Raw genomic sequence first — 22,921 nt, 5'->3', positions numbered from 1 at the left:
CGGCGTGAGGTCATCACCTCGGGACAGGTGTAAGGTAATTACCTCAGGTAATAGGCCATTTCATACATGCATGACAACACACGAATATTTTTTCAGTTTATCATAATTTTACCGGTAAAAGTAAAAGTACATATTCACTTCACTGTGCACTGGACTGAGAGTAAGGATATACTTATATAAAGGTTAGTAGTTATAGTTATAATTCTAATTTATGCCAGTATAATTATGTAAATCACTTTAGTTAAATAAATGTCTGTATATATCCTTAATTATATTTAAACATGTCACATTTTCTGGTATTAGTGTGTGCATGGGGAGTGTAAGTATACTAGGTATATTTCATTTCACTAGATGTGTGTCTGTGTTAATCTAGGACATTTGCGTATTCAGTAACTTGTATTGTGGATTAATAAATTGAACAAAGTTTAGATGTAATGTCCATATGTGTAAATAAACATGTCTTGTTATACAATAATATAATATTATATTTATTGTAGCATATTTATATTAAATGTGTAAATCCATTACATTTACATATCTGAGCTTATAATTATGAACAGTTGTAAATGATACAACAGCTTGTAAGTGTAGTAGATTATCATCTAATCTGCTTCGGTTTTAATGTACAGGATAATTGTTTGTTTATTATTGTATTCAGTGTCCCTGGGTGTCAGTTTATCAACACAGGAAATTAAATAAACAGACCTCGCACCCTTGCCCGTGTAATTATGTTTTGGCTACATATGCACGTATTTATGGTTCAACACAGACACCGATGTTTCACCATGATGGGTTATATCCCGGCTTCAGTAGACATTTCCCAACACCATGGTGATTGGTACAGGTTCACGGCCTGTTCCTGCAGGTAACATTCGGTATGGAGTTTTATGTTACAGTCAACCCCATGGCGATTAAAATTGTTACATCTCCAAGTCCAGTTCCAGTCAAACGAGACCTGGTGTTCATCAAAGTAATGGTGACACCGGCTAAAAGTGCTGTTTTAAAGCCCGCGTGACATTTCACATGACACGGCTTGGTTAAGCTAAAGTTTTGAAATTACAAATATAATAAAATCCCACAGTATGAATCGTTATTCTTGCAATTACCGCCACACAGTTTTATATATGCTACAACACATCGTTAAATTATATTTTTGTTTTTCAACGAATGGATTTTCCGAAGAATGAAATTAACTCTACGCATCATCAACCATTTCATCAATGCCGGTGTATTTATTTCTAAATGAGACAAATTAAATGAAAATAATAAAAAGAATTCACTACTTCTGTTTTATTTCAATATGGGACATATCAAGCTCGTCCCTTTCATCAGTATTTGCCTCGCCACAAATACCGATTAACTAAGATTGATATTTCCAATATAAACACTCGTGATGACTGCCCCCCATGTACATCATGTTAACTGTTGTCACTCTGAGTTTAACCTATGAACAACCTGCTCGGACTTTCTTCTCGCTGGGGATATGATAATGCACGGGTAAGTGTGTGTAAACCAATCATTAATTTTATGGCTCAATACTTCCTGGAAGATTGTTTGGCATCTATATACACGACACTTTTTTCCCATAAAGATGACATGATGCAGACACCAGTGTTGTACCACGATGGGTTTATATTCCTGCTTCAGGAGACATTACCCAACTCCATGGTGATTGGCACAGGTTGACGGCCAGTTCCTGCAGGTAACAGTCTGTATGGTGTTTGTGTTCTTCCTTACAGACACATTTACTACGTTGTAAGTGCGGACACGTGGGTTACTATGGTAAGTGGGGTGTTGAGTGGGGCGAACACTTGTTATAGAGAAGTGCATGCATGTATGTGTGAGTGGCTGCTTGTACTAGTTCGGACTAATGCCGGTTATGAAATGCTTGCCAACTGACCTTCCACTCTCAGGGCAGACGCTGAATGCACAACACTTCGGGGCGATCAAAGAAAGTCATTGAATTATTTGCTCAGTGGGCAATATAAAGAACATTATGCTTACGTGTACATTTTAGGAATTAACAGTTTACCTAATTATTTATCAATACATATTTGGTGACTGTCCGGATGTCACCACTGTCTGTGTACTGCATCCACCGCTCTAATACAATTTTGTTGCTGAATAATTCGTAAATAGATAGATACAGTGTTTAGAAATGCGAGATAAGATACCGCTCGGGCCGGGGGACATGTTACTCAGCACCAAGCATGGGGGATACCCAGCACGGGGTACATTTTAGTCAAGACCTAGCACGGGGGACTGCTGCCAAGAAGTTATTCCCCTTACAGGCATGGGCAACGCGTGACGCAGCCCGTGTGCACCCCGTTGGTCACTCGTGTGGAGCCCGTCCGCCACACGTGTACGTGCGCACTCAATAACCCCAACAACCCGATGGAGATGAAATATCGCTGCGAGAAGCCCGTCCACACTCAATGATACAAGCAGCCACAATCACACACAAAAACACCCACACACACATGCTTTCTCGGCGCTATATAAGTACAATAATCTTTGAAGCTACGTTAAACCCCATTTCAACTCACCCCACCTCCAATTTCAACATCACTCCTTAGAAGGCGGTCACTGCCGTGAGTTCATAGTAAAGGCGGGGAGAGGGAGAAAACCATTGCGATGTGGTCACAGAAGTCACAGATGCACTGTGGTAATGTCCTTATACAGCCCACTTTATGTCTCATTTCATTATCCTACACCATGTTTCAAGGTGTAACGATCTGCAGTTATAATAGAATCTGCGGTAGCACAAGTCTTTCTGCGATTATTAATGGTGGTAATGCTGCCAATCAGTACATTTACATGGAAACAAGTTGCTTTTGAATGGGCTGCCAACATTCAGCACGAGAACTAGGTTTCTAGCTTAATTGGATCCTCTCGTTCTGACCTCTGTCCACTTGGACTACTGGTGCAGTCCACCACTGTTTATTTCAATGGCAAATCAGATATTCAGTTTTGTAAAGAATCCGACTTATTTCTATTTGCGTAATGGCATCAGCTGCTTGCATTACTCGCGGTAAAACTGCAGTGTGAGCGGATGATCTCCATCAGATGCAGTCGCTAAGAGTTAATTGTTTGGGTGCTATCAGGATTACTGGTGGACCTTCTGTCTTACAATTGCGACAAGAGAAATTGGGTTGTCAGAGATATCTCTAAAAGGTTGACTGTGCGGTCACATGCTCAGAGAGGCGTTATGGGCGCGATTATACCCCACTCCTCTACATACACACACCTCCACCCTGTCTGAACCAACACGGACCGGAAGTACTGAGTGAAGCTTACAGACCACAATACTCCACTAGACCTGGCGTATTGGGATTCTGTTGTCAGTGAGAGGATATTCTAGTGTCTGATTGCCAATTAAAGCACCTCAATGAATCCCGTAAATACTAATTTTTCAGATATTATAAGATCGATGGGATTATTCGAGAGTCTCTGGATATTCTAAATTGTTGTTTAATCTGTCATTACTGCCTCTATGTTATAGTGGATCGGATAGAGCGGAAGGTCAGGGGTCTGATCCCCGGCCGTATCATACCAAAGCACATTGTAAGTGAGTGAGTTAGTATGGTTTTACGCCGCTTTTAGGAACATTCCAGCAATATCACGGCGGGGGACACCAGAAGTCGGCTTCACACATTGTACCCATGATGGAAATCGAACCCTGGTCTTCGGCGTTACCACTAGGCTACCCGACCACCCAAAATACGTTGTAAGATGGTTCGTATTGTTTCACTGCCTTGGGATAAAAGGATTGGTCGGCTTGGAGTCAGTATACTGTGTCTGAGTGTGATACCTATGTTAAAGCATGTTATCTCACTGGGCCAGCACAATAAAACCGGCATAAACCAGAACTACAAACCCTTCACCCACACACAAAAACCATATTCATGCATGTCGCTATATAAATGAAGTAATATTGAACATTAACCCCTATATTAGCCATGTTCACGTACATGGTGGTTTCAGTTCACTTGTATTTTGTAATCTATGAAACTGTGACACAACGGAAGACAGAAACCGTCTTGTTCGTTCTCTGACCATGTGGTAAAACTGAATATCTGTGTCGCAGATCAGATCAGTCAGCCAGCTCTAATGACCAGTGCTCCATGGATTCAGTCAACATTTGAATCACACATCGAATTCAGTTGTATGTTCCTGGAATGATATTGTACCCTCCACAATGTGGGTGTCGTATACCAAATAACGGGCAGACAGACAAATCCAATGTTTGTTTTCTGATCCGATGACGGATTGTCTCACAATTCTGATAAGCAAGATAAGGTGTTCACAATCCCTTGTGATACCAGTTTCCGGTCTGAAGGTTTCAAAGATTTGGTCAATTAGGAACTTGTTGCAAGTTACGTTCTGATGTGATGGTGTTTCCTGATCCAGATAATGATGTAATTGTTTGTACGCAGGTGTTGGGTATGTCCACCTCACCTACCGACGCTCATGCTTGTCGGGTAGTAAAACACATCTTCAAAGCAATCTTGAGGTCAGACTCTATCCCTAAAGCCTGTTGCCTGAGGATACGTTTGTGAGTTTTAACTGACCCTCATCCGGGTTACAATGATGCGATCGGGAGAAGTAGATCATCACTAGCACGGTAACTGCATCTTTTATAACCATAGAAACACGTGCACGCAATCGCTACTCCATTAAGAGGTCTTTAACCCTCTGTCTCTCGGTTTCATTAACATAGTTACTGATAGCATTTTGCCTCTTTTTGATGTTCAAAGTCGTGAGTGTACATGGTATTGGCAGGTTTGTGCAGGATGTAAGGTGTAGTCTGTATATAGTCTGAGGCAAGCAGTGCTGAGGTAGCAAATACCCCTTTACAGTCGGTTCATTCAGATGAATCAATACAACTTGCCAACCATTCGAGATCTTGAAGTTGTATAGCATATGACGGATGTGAAAATCTGCATTCTGATAAGAGAGCCACATAAGATTTTGAGGGCTGTTAGTACTGAACCAATGAGACGGTGGGGAACTAAACCCTTGTTTTCAGAGTAATCACCAGATTATCCACACACCAAACCATCATAGTGGTGACATGAACATACAATGGATTCTTGTAGTTCTGTTAAAGTATGACCTGCAACATACTGGTATAAAACGCATTGTATCTCGTGAAGCAGACAGTAACACGCAGGTACATTAACTCTATAGGCAGCCTTGAAGCTGAGAATGGTCCAATGTATGACAGACCGTCAACTCTAACTCATCATGCAGATATTAAGATTTTAGTTCCTGACTTCTAAGAGCAGCGTTGGATTAGAACTGCTCGTTGGCAGGGAGTGCTCATTTATCAGGAAACGCCACATAACTGCCATCAACCAGAGGGGCCATGTAACGTCGGCCCATGTCTGCAGCTGGTGTGTATTTAGACCCGATAAAACTTACATTGAAAATGTACACTGCAGCTCCTTGGTGCGGTCTGATTGCATCCATCGTTAAATTCCATGTGTTACAATTAACACAGTTCAGGGAAGGATGTTTGAACATTGCTGCAACGGTACTACCTACACATTGCTGCAACCGTAATACCAACATATTGCTGCAACCGTAATTCCTACACATTCCTGCAACCGTATTACCTACGTCAAAGGATAACACATACATACACGTGTTATGAAGTTACAGCAAACAAAACACAGGTCTCACGACGTTATAGATCACAGCTTTGCAGCTCTCATGAAGGTACTTAACACTTACTTACAGGTGTCATGACATTGTAGAACATATAGTGAAAGGTGTTACAGAACACATACTTACAAGCTTCCTGACGTTACAGAACACACATATGTGTCATGACATTACAGAACACATTATGCCAGGTGTCAGAGCCTCATAGGAGATGATATGTTAAACGCAAAGAGCAGGTGCAGCCACATAAACATTTCTGATTGGTCAGACTTTAAGTTGGTGTGTGTGTCCCAGTTCACAGTAGTTGACTGTACACTATCCTGGTCAGTTTAATATATAGTTAGTGTGGTGGCCATATCGCTTGAATTGATTCAGATCACAGAGTCCGGCTTCAGTCAGCAAGAGGCTTGCTACACTATACAGAGATCAATAACGGCATGTCAGCGTATTTTGTCTGAATAGATTGATAAATTGCATTTCCTAATGAAAACTTAACAGAACTAGCACTGATCATAATTTGTAAGTTCACAATTTACGTTTCTATCAAAAGTACCCAAATAACGGTCACTGATATTTATTAAATTCCCGGGAGAAAATGATATGAAATATAAGTCTGCTTGCTAAAAATATCCAATAAAACGTTTCAAAGGAATTGCAGAATCTAATCTTTTTGAATTGACAGTTGATCGTTTCTTTCATGTAACCAAAGATTCACCTTCCCGTAAAATCAAACCACGGATTTCTTCATTAAACCGTTTCGAACATGTCGGTGTTGTATTAGCTTCGACCCTGATTTCTAAACTTGGAATGAGCGCTTCACGTTTCCTGACCTCAACACACTGAGATCTAGGTGTGTGACATCGACGCCAAATCTTCATCTCTTTCTGCCACGAAAGCCCTTTAATATTTCTTCTACATGAGTAAAAAAGCTATGTTTTGATTTCATAAGGTTAGTCATCTGTTTCAAGCTGATGTTGCTCATTCTCATCTTATGTTAGTCGAACGAGACGAATTGAAACGTTTCATGCTTGAATAAATTATCTTAGAGAAAAGCAAGCGTTGATGACGCAGTACCTTTCTTTGTCATTTCTTTGTTTATGCTTTTAGACATATGCTACTCAGAGTTTGCTACTGAGGATTGCAACAACTAAGTACCCTTATGCCTTAGTATCAAATAAATAGGCAGAATTGGGCAGATGCATAGGCTTGCTTGAAACTGGATCACTACAACGCCACATGGCAAACGTCTTTGGAGAGTGATCAGCAGAGCAAGGAATCGATAACAGACGTTTGGATCAGCTACCCTGCGACATACCTGTGGTCGACAGCGTTTCACCACACAGTAGGAAGACAGGTGTCTCCTGATTGCAGCAAGGCGTCCTCACTTTGTGACTACCTCCTAACTCAGAAATAACCTGCAGGAGCGCCAGTGGCGTCAACGTTTTTACTCAGACAGTTTTCTGTCCACAGAGGGATGTTTAGATTTGGCCAAGCCTCATATCAATGGACAGTCCAGGACTGGGTTCCAGTACTTTGCACTGATGAATCGAGATACCTTTTGAACTTCACAAATCATGTTTCCCGAGTGTGAGGTTGATAAGGAAAACGGTCCTTATCGTGCCAAGGTTATTGATGCCTATTTAGAGCAGGAGACCATTGTCCATATGAAGTGGCAAGCCCTGAAATAAGAACACACGCGTACGTGGAACGACTTGCAGTTCGCCCTCTCATGACGCGCTGTCCTTTAGGCAACTCTACAGGAACTCGGAAGTTCTCTTTCTGAAGAGTGGAACAATCTTCCATTAGCAACCCTCCAGATACGTGTTGGGAGAATGAGACTACGGCGCAGGGCTGTGATTGCATCACTTTGGTCACACATGCACTACTGAGAGTTGTTTTAACTAGACAATAAACTTTTGTTCGTGACGTTTGAGTTTTGATGTTTTTGACGGGTGATCTGACTGATTACTGGTCACATGTTGTTTGTTGACATTGTTTTGCACATGACAACGGACAACGGACTTAAGTTCATTAATGAAGTCCTTACCTTCAAAAGTCGTTATCCTTTGTAAACTTTGAGTAGTATGGCCACAAATATACTCGACCATAGTTCAGGCAAACCATTGCGCAACAACATGAGGAGCTAACCTGCTGGACAAAAGAAAGTGTACAACTATTTTTGATAGTGGCCAAACATGTACAACTTGTTTTTTTATGCAGATGAATTTTATTTGGTATGTTAGTTGTGTTTCGGGCTTTAAGTTTGCACTGCTGCAGAGACTGTTTTCAGTCTAGTAACGCTGTGATAACGTTTGTAACATTTTGGTGAAATCCAGTTGTAAAGTGAACACTTTCTTCATTATTTTCTCTTCACAATAATTGTACATTATTGTGTCTTATTCTAAACGAAAAATGTACTCAAAACTTCAAAGTATTTACAACAAGCATCTCGGCAGCTCAAAACACATATGAGCATGAATATATATTTTTATCCTTGTGTAGGTGAAGCCTGGTGGTTAACCCATTAGCTCGTCATGCCGGATCCCGAGTTCGATACCACACACGGTGTAGACTACTGCCCGGATATGGCTAAACTTATACTAAAACAAACAACACACTCATGCTGCTATTACATTGCTTAAACCTCTTCATATACAGATGACATATTGTTCTTTTCCTTGCTGTGATGACAAGACTAAAGTAGTCATGACAATATGAATTGTATGAATCGTCACTGATATGTCATTTTATTATAAAGGACAAAACCCTTTCCATATTTATGAGATAGATCTGCCGAAAGCTCAGTCGATTGTGCGATTCCGCCTATAACGTAAGCATGATATTATACATTATGACAAAACCCTGTAACATAATAACAAGTATGTTCTATCCCAGTGATGTAAGTATTCAAATAAAATACCCGAAAACGGCACTTTTCCCTTAGATGCACGTGAACTCCTTTGATCATATTGATGTTTCAAAAGAAAAAAGGGGAGAGATATGTATGTTCACAGTGATGCTTAATGGCTATAAAATATTACCAGACGGTATGGAAGTTGAATTGCCTTGACACAGGTATAGTCGTGGACGAACATGCCAAGTTAGTCAACACCCTGCACGGGGGACATGTTAGTTCACACCCTGCACGGGGGACATGTTAGTTCACACCCGGCACGGGGGATATGTTAGTCAACGCCCAGCACGGGGGACATGTTAGTCTACACCCAGCACGGGGGACATGTTAGTCTACACCTAGCACGGGGGACATGTTAGTCAACACCCAGCACAGGGGACATGTTAGTCTACAACCAGCACGGGGGACATGTTAGTCAACACCTAGCACGGGGGACATGTTAGTCTACACCCAGCACAGGGGACATGTTAGTCAACACCCAGCACGGGGGACATGTTAGTCTACACCCAGCACAGGGGACATGTTAGTCTACACCCAGCACAGGGGACATGTTAGTCAACACCCAGCACGGGGGACATGTTAGTCTACACCTAGCACGGGGGACATGTTAGTCAACGCCCAGCACGGGGGACATGTTAGTCTACACCCAGCACAGGGGACATGTTAGTCAACACCCAGCACGGGGTCATGTTAGTCAACACCCAGCATGGGGGACAAGTTAGTCTACACCCAGCACGGGTGACATTTTAGTTTACAACCAGCACAGGGGGACATGTTAGTCTACACCCAGCATGGGGACGTTAGTTTACACCCAGCACAGGGGGACATGTTAGTTCACACCCAGCACAGGGGACATGTTAGTCTACACCCAGCATGGGGACGTTAGTTTACACCCAGCATGGGGGACATGTTAGTCAACATCCAGCACGGGGGACATTTTAGTTTACACCCAGCACAGGGGGACATGTTAGTTCACACCCAGCACAGGGGACATGTTAGTCTACACCCAGCATGGGGACGTTAGTTTACACCCAGCACGGGGGACATGTTAGTCTACATCCAGCACGGGGGACATTTTAGTTTACACCCAGCACGGGGGACATGTTAGTCTACATCCACCATGGGGACGTTAGTTTACACCCAGCACGGGGGACATGTTAGTCTACATCCAGCACGGGGGACATTTTAGTTTACACCCAGCACGGGGAACATGTTACTCAACACCCAGCACGGGGGACATGTAGGTCAACACCTAGCACGGGTTGTTAGTGTGTGGGGGGGATGTGTGTGTTTGATCTGCAGTCGTCTAAGACGCCGCAATTCGCTTTGGGCACGCTCGAAATATATGATCGTTGGTTTGAATCCCGGCTCGCCCCGTTTCTGTTCTTAGGTTTGTCAGCACCATTCAAGTGCTTGTGGGCTTCATCAAAGTGGCAAATGTCTGAGACCTGCATCATTTCGGGCTTTCCAAATACATTAGGCAGACACGCCCTGACAAAGCCGGGGTAGTGTTCAAAGCTGTTTTAAACCCAACGCACTCACCTACTCAATCACACTCCTTCTCTCTATGGATCTATTGTGTCTCAATTTCCATGTGACATTGCGAAAGGTGCTACTGCACAGGCCGTTACTTCCAAACCCTCCACCACAGTGTCATTAGTGAAGAGCTTTCATCATCATTGGTATAATGCATACTGTGTGGCCTTGTTATAGGTCATGTATAATGCATACATGGTGAATGCCGCATAGCGTGTATAGATTACAGACACAAATTGTTATTTCATGTGCGATTTGCAATAAATATTGCATGAAAGTGAATAGACAAAAGATTAAAATCATCGTATTTTGACGAGGTGGGCAACTGAAAAGACAACTATGAAGGATATATTTTCTAAACTGCTATCTATTTCACACCTACACTGAACTGGGGGAAAACCTGTCTACCCAAGCTAAGAAAGCCACATTTTGTCTTTTAAGGTTTATTAAGCGTTATTAGGTCAATGTAAATACATCAATGTTTCTGTTTGACAGAGTGATTGCACCTATTTTCATCTACGCCTCTGTAGGGACATTAACATGGAACGTGTAAAAGGTACCCGTTAGATCTATTGTATGTTAGGAAATGTATATGCTACTGGACACAACTGTTGCCAAGGCCACGCCGTACGCCCCCCGGAGTTGGTTGTATATTTTGTTTAATCACGCCGGAAGGCAAACATGGGTCGGATTTGTTAGCAATATTTTGTTTGAACATGGGTATGTATTCGTCTGGTTAAATCAGGGTGTTGGAAGCCCGCAACTATTTTCAGTTTCTTCTCAATCATTATCAAATGAATCACATGCAACCATAGGTGCATACATATTATATGGTTTCAGTGTGAGAAAACAATGGATTGAAAAACACTTTGACGTGAATGACTACCATTTGTTGATGATATATATTGATAGAAATGTATTACATGTACAAAGGCGAACCTTTCACCAATATATTGTTTGTGAATTGTTTGTAAATTATGGGCCGGGTTGCCTACATTTCGGAAATATAAATGTTCCAAACATTCCAATTAAAGCAACAACAGGTGTTCGCCCCACTCAATACAGTACTTACCACAGCAACCCACGTGTCAGCACTTACAAAGTAGTAAATGTGCCTGTGCTTCATACAAACTATTACTTGCTGCTTTCAGAGGAGACTTCTTTTGGTTATAATTATGGAAAGGGCATTTCACTTTCACTGGAAGATTCGAGGTGAGAATCTGTGCATCTCCTATCTACGATATCGTTGTTAAAGTATGTTTCCATAAGGTAACATACGGCATTGTACATTAACAATAGTCATTACGGGCCGGGTACAAGAGCGGAGTCATTATACATGACCTATAACGAGGCCCTGCACGGGGGACATGTTAGTCAACACCCTGCACGGGGGACATGTTAGTTCACACCCAGCACAGGGGACATGTTAGTCTACACCCTGCACAGGGTACATGTTAGTCAACACCCTGCACAGGGGACATGTTAGTCTACACCCAGCATGGGGGACATGTTAGTCTACACCCAGCACAGTGGACATGTTAGTCAACACCCTGCACAGGGTACATGTTAGTCAACACCCTGCACAGGGGACATGTTAGTCAACACCCTGCACGGGGGACATGTTAGTCTACACCCTGCACAGGGTACATGTTAGTCTACACCCTGCACAGGGTACATGTTAGTCAACACCCTGCACAGGGTACATGTTAGTCAACACCCTGCACAGGGGACATGTTAGTCAACACCCTGCACAGGGGACATGTTAGTCTACACCCTGCACAGGGGACATGTTAGTCAACAACCTGCACAGGGGACATGTTAGTCTACACCCAGCACAGTGGACATGTTAGTCAACACCCTGCACAGGGTACATGTTAGTCTACACCCAGCATGGGGGACATGTTAGTCTACACCCAGCACGGGGGACATGTGAGTCTACACCCAGCACGGGGAACATGTTAGTCTACACCCAGCACGGGTGACATGTTAGTCAACACCCTGCACAGGGGACATGTTAGTCTACACCCAGCATGGGGGACATGTTAGTCTACACCCAGCACGGGGGACATGTTAGTCTACACCCAGCACGGGGAACATGTTAGTCTACACCCAGCACGGGTGACATGTTAGTCAACACCCAGCACGGGGGACATGTTAGTCTACACTTAGCACGGGGGACATGTTAGTCTACACCCAGCACGGGGGACATGTTAGTCCACACCCAGCACGGGGGACATGTTAGTCTACACCCAGCACGGGGGACATGTTAGTCAACACCCAGCACGGGGGACATGTTAGTCTACACCCTGCACGGGGGACATGTTGGTCAACGCCCAGCACGGGGGACATGTTAGTCAACACCCAGCACGGGGGACATGTTAGTCTACACCCTGCACGGGGACATGTTAGTCTACACCCAGCACGGGGGACATGTTAGTCAACACCCAGCACGGGGGACATGTTAGTCAACACCCAGCACAGGGGACATGTTAGTCAACACCCAGCATGGGGGACATGTTAGTCTACACCCAGCATGGGGGACATGTTAGTCAACACCCAGCACGGGGGACATGTTAGTCAACACCCAGCACGGGGACATGTTAGTCAACACCCAGCACGGGGGACATGTTAGTCTACACCCTGCACGGGGGACATGTTAGTCTACACCCAGCATGGGGGACATGTTAGTCAACACCCAGCACGGGGACATGTTAGTTCACACCCAGCACGGGTGACATGTTAGTCTACACCCAGCACGGGGGACATGTTAGTCAACACCCAGCACGGGGACATGTTAGTTCAGATCAGACCCAGCACGGGTGACATGTTAGTCAACACCCAGCACGGGTGACATGTTGGTCAACACCCAGCACGGGTGACATGTTAGTTCACACCCAGCACGGGTGACATGTTAGTCAACACCCAGCACGGGGGACATGTTAGTCTACACCCCGCACAGGGGACATGTTAGTCTACACCCAGCACGGGGGACATGTTAGTCAACACCCAGCACGGGGGACATGTTAGTCAACACCCAGCACGGGGGACATGTTAGTCTACACCCAGCACGGGGGACATGTTAGTCTACACCCAGCATTGGGGACATGTTAGTCAACACCCAGCACGGGGGACATGTTAGTCAACACCCAGCATGGGGGACATGTTAGTCTACACCCAGCACGGGGGACATGTTAGTTCACACCCAGCACGGGTGACATGTTAGTCAACACCCAGCACAGGGGACATGTTAGTCAACACCCTGCACGGGGGACATGTTAGTCTACACCCAGCACGGGGGACATGTTAGTCAACACCCAGCACGGGGGACATGTTAGTCAACACCCAGCACGGGTCACATGTTAGTCTACACCCTGCACAGGGGACATGTTAGTCAACACCCAGCACAGGGGACATGTTAGTCAACACCCAGCACGGGGGACATCTTAGTCTACACCCTGCACAGGGGACATGTTAGTCAACACCCAGCACGGGAGCCATGTTAGTCAACACCCGGCACAGGGGACATGTCAGTCTACACCTAGCACGGGGGACATGCTAGTCTACACCCTGCACGGGGGACATGTTAGTCTACACCCAGCATTGGGGACATGTTAGTCAACACCCAGCACGGGGACATGTTAGTTCACACCCAGCACGGGTGACATGTTAGTCAACACCCAGCACGGGGGACATGTTAGTCAACACCCAGCACGGGTGACATGTTAGTCAACACCCAGCACGGGGGACATGTTAGTCAACACCCAGCACGGGGGACATGTTAGTCAACACCCAGCACGGGGGACATGTTAGTCAACACCCAGCACGGGGTACATGTTAGTCTACACCCAGCATGGGGGACATGTTAGTCTACACCCAGCATGGGGGACATGTTAGTCTACACCCAGCATGGGGACGTTAGTTTACACCCAGCAAAGGGAACATGTTAGTCAACACCCAGCACTGGCGACATTTTAGTCTACACCCAGCATGGGGGACATGTTAGTCTACACCCAGCATGGGGACGTTAGTTTACACCCAGCAAAGGGAACATGTTAGTCAACATCCAGCACGGGCGACATTTTAGTTTACACCCAGCACAGGGGGAGATGTTAGTCTACACCCAGCATGGGGACGTTAGTTTACACCCAGCACGGGGAACATGTAACTCAACACCCAGCACGGGGGACATATTAGTCAACACCTAGCACGGGGGACATGTAGGTCAACACCTAGCACGGGTTGTTAGTGTGTGGGGGGGGATGTGTGTGTTTGATGTGCAGTCGTCTAAGACGCCGCAATTCGCTTTGGGCACGCTCGAAATATATGATCGTTGGTTTGAATCCCGGCTCGCCCCGTTTCTGTTCTTAGGTTTGTCAGCACCATACACGTGCTCGTGGGCTTCACCAAAGTGGCAAATGTCTGAGACCTGCATCATTTCGGGCTTTCCAAATACATTAGGCAGACACGCCCTGACAAAGCCGGGGTAGTGTTCAAAGCTGTTTTAAACCCAACGCACTCACCTACTCAATCACACTCCTTCTCTCTATGGATCTATTGTGTCTCAATTTCCATGTGACATTGCGAAAGGTGCTACTGCACAGACCGCTACTTCCACACCTTTAACATATGACCTGATGACCAGTCTCCAAACCCTCCACCACAGTGTCATTAGTGTAGAGCTTTCATCATCATTGGTATAATGCATACTGTGTGGCCTTGTTATAGGTCATGTATAATGCATACATGGTGAATGCCGCATAGCGTGTATAGATTACAGACACAAATTGTTATTTCATGTGCGATTTGCAATAAATATTGCATGAAAGTGAATAGACAAAAAATTAAAATCATCGTATTTTGACGAGGTGGGCAACTGAAAAGACAACTATGAAGGATATATTTTCTAAACTGCTATCTATTTCACACCTACACTGAACTGGGGGAAAACCTGTCTACCCAAGCTAAGAAAGCCACATTTTGTCTTTTAAGGTTTATTAAGCGTTATTAGGTCAATGTAAATACATCAATGTTTCTGTTTGACAGAGTGATTGCACCTATTTTCATCTACGCCTCTGTAGGGACATTAACATGGAACGTGTAAAAGGTACCCGTTAGATCTATTGTATGTTAGGAAATGTATATGCTACCGGACACAACTGTTGCCAAGGCCACGCCGTACGCCCCCCGGAGTTGGTTGTATATTTTGTTTAATCACGCCGGAAGGCAAACATGGGTCGGATTTGTTAGCAATATTTTGTTTGAACATGGGTATGTATTCGTCTGGTTAAATCAGGGTGTTGGAAGCCCGCAACTATTTTCAATTTTTTTCTCAATCATTATCAAATGAATCACATGCAACCATAGGTGCATACATATTATATGGTTTCAGTGTGAGAAAACAATGGATTGAAAAACACTTTGACGTGAATGACTACCATTTGTTGATGATATATATTGATAGAAATGTATTACATGTACAAAGGCGAACCTTTCACCAATATATTGTTTGTGAATTGTTTGTAAATTATGGGCCGGGTTGCCTACATTTCGGAAATATAAATGTTCCAAACATTCCAATTAAAGCAACAACAGGTGTTCGCCCCACTCAATACAGTACTTACCACAGCAACCCACGTGTCAGCACTTACAAAGTAGTAAATGTGCCTGTGCTTCATACAAACTATTACTTGCTGCTTTCAGAGGAGACTTCTTTTGGTTATAATTATGGAAAGGGCATTTCACTTTCACTGAAAGATTCGAGGTGAGAATCTGCATCTCCTATCTACGATATCGTTGTTAAAGTATGTTTCCATAAGGTAACATACGGCATTGTACATTAACAATAGTCATTACGGGCCGGGTACAAAGAGCGGAGTCATTATACATGACCTAGACGAGGCCACACAGTATGCATTATACATGACCTATAACAAGGCCACACAGTATGCATTATACATGACCTATAACAAGGACAGACAGTATGCATTATACATGACCTATTACAAGGCCACACAGCATGCATTATACATGACCTATAACAAGGCCACACAGTATGCATGACACATGACCTATAACAAGGCCACACAGTATGCATTATACATGACCTATAACAAGGCCACACAGTATGCATTATACATGACCTATAACAAGGCCACACAGTATGCATTATACATGACCTTTAATAAGGCCACACTGTATGCATTATACATGACCTATAACAAGGACACACAGTATGCATTATACATGACCTATAACAAGGCCACACAGTATGCATTATACATGACCTATAACAAGGCCACACTGTATGCATTATACATGACCTATAACAAGGACACACAGTATGCATTATACATGACCTATAACAAGGCCACACAGTATGCATTATACATGACCTATAACAAGGCCACACAGTATGCATTATACCAATGATGATGAAAGCTCTACACTAATGACACTGTGCAATGCAAAAAATAAGGTAGTAAAATGTTCTCAAATATTACCTACATGTATACCTCTTCAGTCTCAGACTGTTTGATCATTATAATAAAGACATTTAAAAACAAAATAAATAATGTAGGGCTCACCATACAACCCTGATATCGTCCAGCACTGAACAGAAAGTGCTGTACTGAATCAAACAACAAGTACATACATACGGCATTTCTTCTTCGATAAATACTTTTATTATATACTCTATAAAGCGTTTAAAAGGCAAATTTGCCTGGAATTATTGGGGTCTGATATATTACCACTCCAATGCAAAGGATGTATTATTGCATCTCAGAATGACTGTGGATTCTGCCCTGATTCTAGGACATGATTAATGCTAAATATGAATTAAGGCAATACAAATCAAGTGTTTTAGAGCTCAATTCTTCATAGAAGATTGTTTGTCAGTTATATACACGACAATATGATGCAGACACCGGTGTTTCACCACGATGGGTTTATATCCCGGCTTCAGTAGACATTTCCCAACACCATGGTGATTGGCACAGGTTGACGGCCAGTTCCTGCAAGTAACAGTGTGTATGGAGTGTGTGTTCTCCCTTACAGACACATTTACTACGTTGTAAGTGCTGACACGTGGGTTACTATGGTAAGTGGTGTGTTGAGTGGGGCGAACACCTGTTGCTGCTTTTATTTGTCATGGTGATACTTTCAAAACAATTTGCCCTGGACCGCATCACTGGAACCAGCCCTCTCCCCTTACCAGTGTGTTACCAGGGGTGGAGTACACGGGGCTGAAACTGAAGGCCTGGTTTTGTCAGTCAAGCTGAATGCTGTTGTGTCATATTATTTGGCGTATTTCAAATTCACGCTGCCATTTTGTCTAAACTGTCAACTGTTCGGTTTCTTATGACAGGATAATATAGTAAAGGCGTGTACAAATTTAAAAGTACCGCTCAGACACTGAGGCTGCTTCCTAACTTGCCATCGTTTGTCTATTGCTCGAAACGTCTATTAGGATTTTTGATAGCACTAGATATCAGGATCCGAGGTGTACAAACTGATTTCTTCCTGTTTACTTTGTGACTATGAGAAAGACTCATACAAGTGCTTTTTAAGCAAATGCAATGTTTTTAGTCAATTAGTAACATTGTTGCAAGCAATGGCAATTCGGATTGAAAACATGTTATCAATATATGAAGAAGCAACAACGGCTGAGCTTGAACGTGCTTCTGGCACATCGTGATCTCATACAATCCATTTATGTTAAAAGCATAATATTCGCTACTTTGTCATCTGACGTGATGATTTCGGAAATTCAAATGTCATTGTGTTTAGTAATGTTTACGGATACTGTTTCAATCAAACTATCGGTTTAATGTAATAAATCATGTTCAAAGAAAGGCTGGTGCATAAAATATCTCCTCCGAATGTCTTTTGATATTAATCTATCGACCTAAAAAATGCCTATCTATCTAGCTGGAGCAAGTCTAAACCTCCGAGGCTTGCGTCGAGTATTGAGATACTTGATGTCAAAAGAGATTCTATTTAGCATCAACAATGATTCTTCCAACGTTTTTAGTCTATAAACAGTAACACCCAGGGCCTTGAGTAACAAGTACAGTTAGCCAACTTCAGTGGAAGAGTAATTAGTGACGTCATTTGATTGTGACGTCATGATGACCGCTTATTTCACCATGGTCTGGAAAGCATTGTGCTGCAATTTCATTGTAGCAATACACTGTACGAGATGTCACTTGATTTCACCAAAGTGGTGTCTCCTTTGGAAGCCAGTTTTGAAAGTTAGGTAAATAACATAAAGACGACAGATTAAGATACAGCAGCACTGTATTTGTCCGCCTCCAAACCCCACGTACATCTGGTGTTCTTGTGATAAATAGAAACTTCACGTGACCAAAAAGAGCGGATCTAGCATACTTTATGAACGTTATGTTGCATCGTGCACCTTGTACCCGGATGTGAAATACAAATCACCATTGGTGTTATAACAATTAACGAGAGTAATATCAATTTCTCTTAAAGCACCAAGCTACTTATAACTGCATCTGTTTTCGAGAAGTCAACTGGGGAATGTGGAAGGATTGAGAGAAACTGCGATAATGGGGAAAATGTTGGTTGGTTGGTTGTTTTACGCCGCACTCAGCAATATTCCAGCTATATGAGGGCGGTCTGTAAATAATCGAGTCTGGACCAGACTACCCAGTGGTTAATGTCATGAGCATCGATCCACGCCATTGGGATCGATGACATGCATCAACCAAGTCAGCGAGCCTGACCACCCGATCCCGTTAGTCGCCTTTTACGACAAGCATAGTCACCTTTTACGGCAAGCATGGGTTACTGAAGACCTATTCTACCCCGGAATCTTCACGGGTGGGGAAAATGTGAAAGAAGCTGTAATTTAGTACCTTCATAAAAAAGGCCTGTCACCAAAGATAACACACGAAGAAGAAAAGCACGCTCACATATTCAACTGTTAAGAAATTGCTGCTGAATTTAAGCGGTCTGGTCGTTCTAATGCTGCCACGTCTGAAACTGGACGCCCAGAGCACGGTTCAGGCTGACCGACGTGTTACAATGCAGTATATCTCATCTCATGTTACAATACTAGCTTCTGATTGGTTAAGGAGAGAGCAATTATTTTCCATGTAGCCCGCTCGGAACACATCGTAGGTAACATGCATATCTCGAACATGTATCGTTGAGCTGAAATGAACGGATGTTTAACCGAATGCATTGGGTAACGAGAAGTAACTAGATTTGTTTGCGTCGATTGCTGCGTGTCTTTTCAGGTGAACAATTGCCTTTCTTTTGCATGTGTTTGTGAGGGGTGCCACCGGTGGGACAGGATACGCTCACCTTGTTGCGAACGCCTGGGTTCATTACTATCTGATAGTGATTCATAAACACAAGTTCAGGAATCGTACGATCAATTCTGCTTTATGTAGAGATTTCTATGGGATATTGGAAGCGTTTTGTCGCTTTATTTGCTAACTCAGTAAAACTATGGACATATATTCCGACCCTGCAGAAATGAATGACGGCTCGGGGTACATAGGCTCACACACAAGGTACATCACACCACATATCCCTTGTGATGGGTTAACAACTTATATTATCAGACACTACTGGGATCAGTTTGGCGTCCGTAAAAGTCCGTCTCAACGGACGCATTTCGCATGATCACGCTGGCTGCAAGATGGGTTCCCAGTATGTTGACACCAGCTCAGAAGCTTACCCGACTGAACATACAAGGACCTTAGACTTTGCTTCAGCAAATTCCGAAGGACTTTCTATGCGATTTGTCGTTTGTATCCCAGGTAAGACCTAGGTCCATCTCTCTTTGATCACGTCAAAACTTATGGAAATAGGTGAACTCGCCACCACAAGAAAGAAGTACAACGTGTCAGTGTCCACGGTCATGATGGTCATTATCCTGATTGAGTCCATCTGCAACGAGGTCAAACCATAATGGCCAACACCATGCTATATAACAACGCCAGTTTGGGGAAGCAATCAAGGGGAACGTCGATCTCTGTTCAAGCGCGCTGCAGCTTAAGGACAATGAGCAATAGGTGTAGCTGTATCACTTTCCCAGTTCACTCTAACGATTGCCTCTTCCCTCCCCGAGTTCACTCTAACGATTGCCTCTTCCCTCCCAGTTCAATCTAACGATTGCCTCTTCCCTCCCAGAGTTCACTCTAACGATTGCCTCTTCCCTCCCCGAGTTCACTCTAACGATTGCCTCTTCCCTCCCCGAGTTCACTCTAACGATTGCCTCTTCCCTCCCAGAGTTCACTCTAACGATTGCCTCTTCCTTCCCAGTTCACTCTAACGATTGCCTCTTCCCTCCCAGAGTTCACTCTAACGATTGCCTCTTCCCTCCCCGAGTTCACTCTAACGATTGCCTCTTCCCTCCCAGAGTTCACTCTAACGATTGCCTCTTCCCTCCCCGAGTTCACTCTAACGATTGCCTCTTCCCTCCCCGAGTTCACTCTAACGATTGCCTCTTCCCTCCCAGTTCACTCTAACGATTGCCTCTTCCCTCCCCGAGTTCACTCTAACGATTGCCTCTTCCCTCCCCGAGTTCACTCTAACGATTGCCTCTTCCCTCCCCGAGTTCACTCTAACGATTGCCTCTTCCCTCCCAGTTCACTCTAACGATTGCCTCTTCCCTCCCCGAGTTCACTCTAACGATTGCCTCTTCCCTCCCCGAGTTCACTCTAACGATTGCCTCTTCCCTCCCAGTTCACTCTAACGATTGCATCTTCCCTCCCAGTTCACTCTAACGATTGCCTCTTCCCTCCCCGAGTTCACTCTAACGATTGCCTCTTCCCTCCCAGAGTTCACTCTAACGATTGCCTCTTCCCTCCCAGTTCACTCTAACGATTGCCTCTTCCCTCCCCGAGTTCACTCTAACGATTGCCTCTTCCCTCCCCGAGTTCACTCTAACGATTGCCTCTTCCCTCCCAGAGTTCACTCTAACGATTGCCTCTTCCCTCCCCGAGTTCATCTAACGATTGCCTCTTCCCTCCCAGTTCACTCTAACGATTGCCTCTTCCCTCCCCGAGTTCACTCTAACGATTGCCTCTTCCCTCCCCGAGTTCACTCTAACGATTGCCTCTTCCCTCCCAGAGTTCACTCTAACGATTGCCTCTTCCCTCCTCGAGTTCACTCTAACGATTGCCTCTTCCCTCCCCGAATTCACTCTAACGATTGCCTCTTCCCTCCCAGAGTTCACTCTAACGATTGCCTCTTCCCTCCCAGAGTTCACTCTAACGATTGCCTCTTCCCTCCCAGAGTTCATTCTAACGATTGCCTCTTCCCTCCCCGAGTTCACTCTAACGATTGCCTCTTCCCTCCCAGTTCACTCTAACGATTGCCTCTTCCCTCCCCGAGTTCACTCTAACGATTGCCTCTTCCCTCCCCGAGTTCACTCTAACGATTGCCTCCTCCCTCCCCGAGTTCACTCTAACGATTGCCTCTTCCCTCCCCGAATTCACTCTAACGATTGCCTCTTCCCTCCCAGAGTTCACTCTAACGATTGCCTCTTCCCTCCCCGAGTTCACTCTAACGATTGCCTCTTCCCTCCCCGAATTCACTCTAACGATTGCCTCTTCCCTCCCAGAGTTCACTCTAACGATTGCCTCTTCCCTCCCAGTTCACTCTAACGATTGCCTCTTCCCTCCCCGAGTTCACTCTAACGATTGCCTCTTCCCTCCCAGAGTTCACTCTAACGATTGCCTCTTCCCTCCCCGAGTTCACTCTAACGATTGCCTCTTCCCTCCCCGAGTTCACTCTAACGATTGCCTCTTCCCTCCCCGAGTTCACTCTAACGATTGCCTCTTCCCTCCCCGAGTTCACTCTAACGTTTGCCTCTTCCCTCCCCGAGTTCACTCTAACGATTGCCTCTTCCCTCCCCGAGTTCACTCTAACGATTGCCTCTTCCCTCCCAGAGTTCACTCTAACGATTGCCTCTTCCCTCCCAGAGTTCACTCTAACGATTGCCTCTTCCCTCCCAGAGTTCACTCTAACGATTACATCTTCCCTCCCAGTTCACTCTAACGATTGCCTCTTCCCTCCCCGAGTTCACTCTAACGATTGCCTCTTCCCTCCCAGAGTTCACTCTAACGATTGCCTCTTCCCTCCCAGTTCACTCTAACGATTGCCTCTTCCCTCCCCGAGTTCACTCTAACGATTGCCTCTTCCCTCCCAGAGTTCACACTAACGATTGCCTCTTCCCTCCCCGAGTTCACTCTAACGATTGCCTCTTCCCTCCCAGAGTTCACTCTAACGATTGCCTCTTCCCTCCCAGTTCACTCTAACGATTGCCTCTTCCCTCCCCGAGTTCACTCTAACGATTGCCTCTTCCATCCCCGAGTTCACTCTAACGATTGCCTCTTCCCTCCCCGAGTTCACTCTAACGATTGCCTCTTCCCTCCCAGAGTTCACTCTAACGATTGCCTCTGTCTGTATTGCTGGGCACCTTTATGCCAAACCTGTTTCTATCTGTATTGCTGGGCACCTTTATGCCAAACCTGTTTCTGTCTGTATTGCCGGACACCATCTTAATCTTATCCACCCGTCACACCTACCCACGATCTAGTTTCTTCAGCCCCCCCCCCCCCCCCCCCCCCCCCCCCCACACACACACACACACACTCAAGCGGAACATACTGGAGTCCGGAGGTACAGGGAACACACACAATTCGGGGGTCGGGATCCACCGTATGAGCGGAATATTAACATTTTGCACGCCATAAAGTCAACAATGTGTGTCACGGCATGTTGACAAAAACAAGACAACCTGGCCTTGACAACGCATCCCATCAC

At 44.5% G+C, this 22,921-nt stretch overlaps 1 protein-coding gene across 1 annotated transcript; it reads left to right on the top strand.

Moving 5' to 3' along the window:
• The first annotated feature begins 19,949 nt into the window (after positions 1-19,949).
• LOC125378133 (P cell-type agglutination protein map4-like) lies at positions 19,950-22,250 on the top strand. Its single transcript, XM_048392998.1, has 4 exons — positions 19,950-20,048; positions 20,414-20,707; positions 21,127-21,618; positions 21,750-22,250. The coding sequence occupies exons 1-4, from the start codon at positions 19,950-19,952 to the stop codon at positions 22,248-22,250; spliced, it is 1,386 nt and encodes a 461-aa protein (XP_048248955.1).
• The last annotated feature ends 671 nt before the right edge of the window (positions 22,251-22,921 follow it).

The sequence above is a fragment of the Haliotis rufescens genome, unplaced genomic scaffold (assembly GCF_023055435.1).
Source record: "Haliotis rufescens isolate VD_foot unplaced genomic scaffold, xgHalRufe1.0.p SCAF_11, whole genome shotgun sequence".
NCBI classification, from domain to species: Eukaryota; Metazoa; Mollusca; class Gastropoda; order Lepetellida; family Haliotidae; genus Haliotis; species Haliotis rufescens.
The sequence above is the reverse complement of the archived record's forward strand: the minus strand, read 5'-3'. Positions and strand labels throughout refer to the sequence as shown.

Coding starts and splice junctions, on each gene's coding strand:
- LOC125378133 (XM_048392998.1), top strand. CDS start 19,950: ATGGAAATAGGTGAACTCGCCACCACAAGAAAGAAGTACAACGTGTCA. Junction 20,049..20,413: donor TTGAGTCCATCTGCAACGAG/GTCAAACCATAA, acceptor CTTCCTTCCCAG/TTCACTCTAACGATTGCCTC. Junction 20,708..21,126: donor ATTGCCTCTTCCCTCCCCGA/GTTCACTCTAAC, acceptor CTTCCCTCCCAG/TTCACTCTAACGATTGCCTC.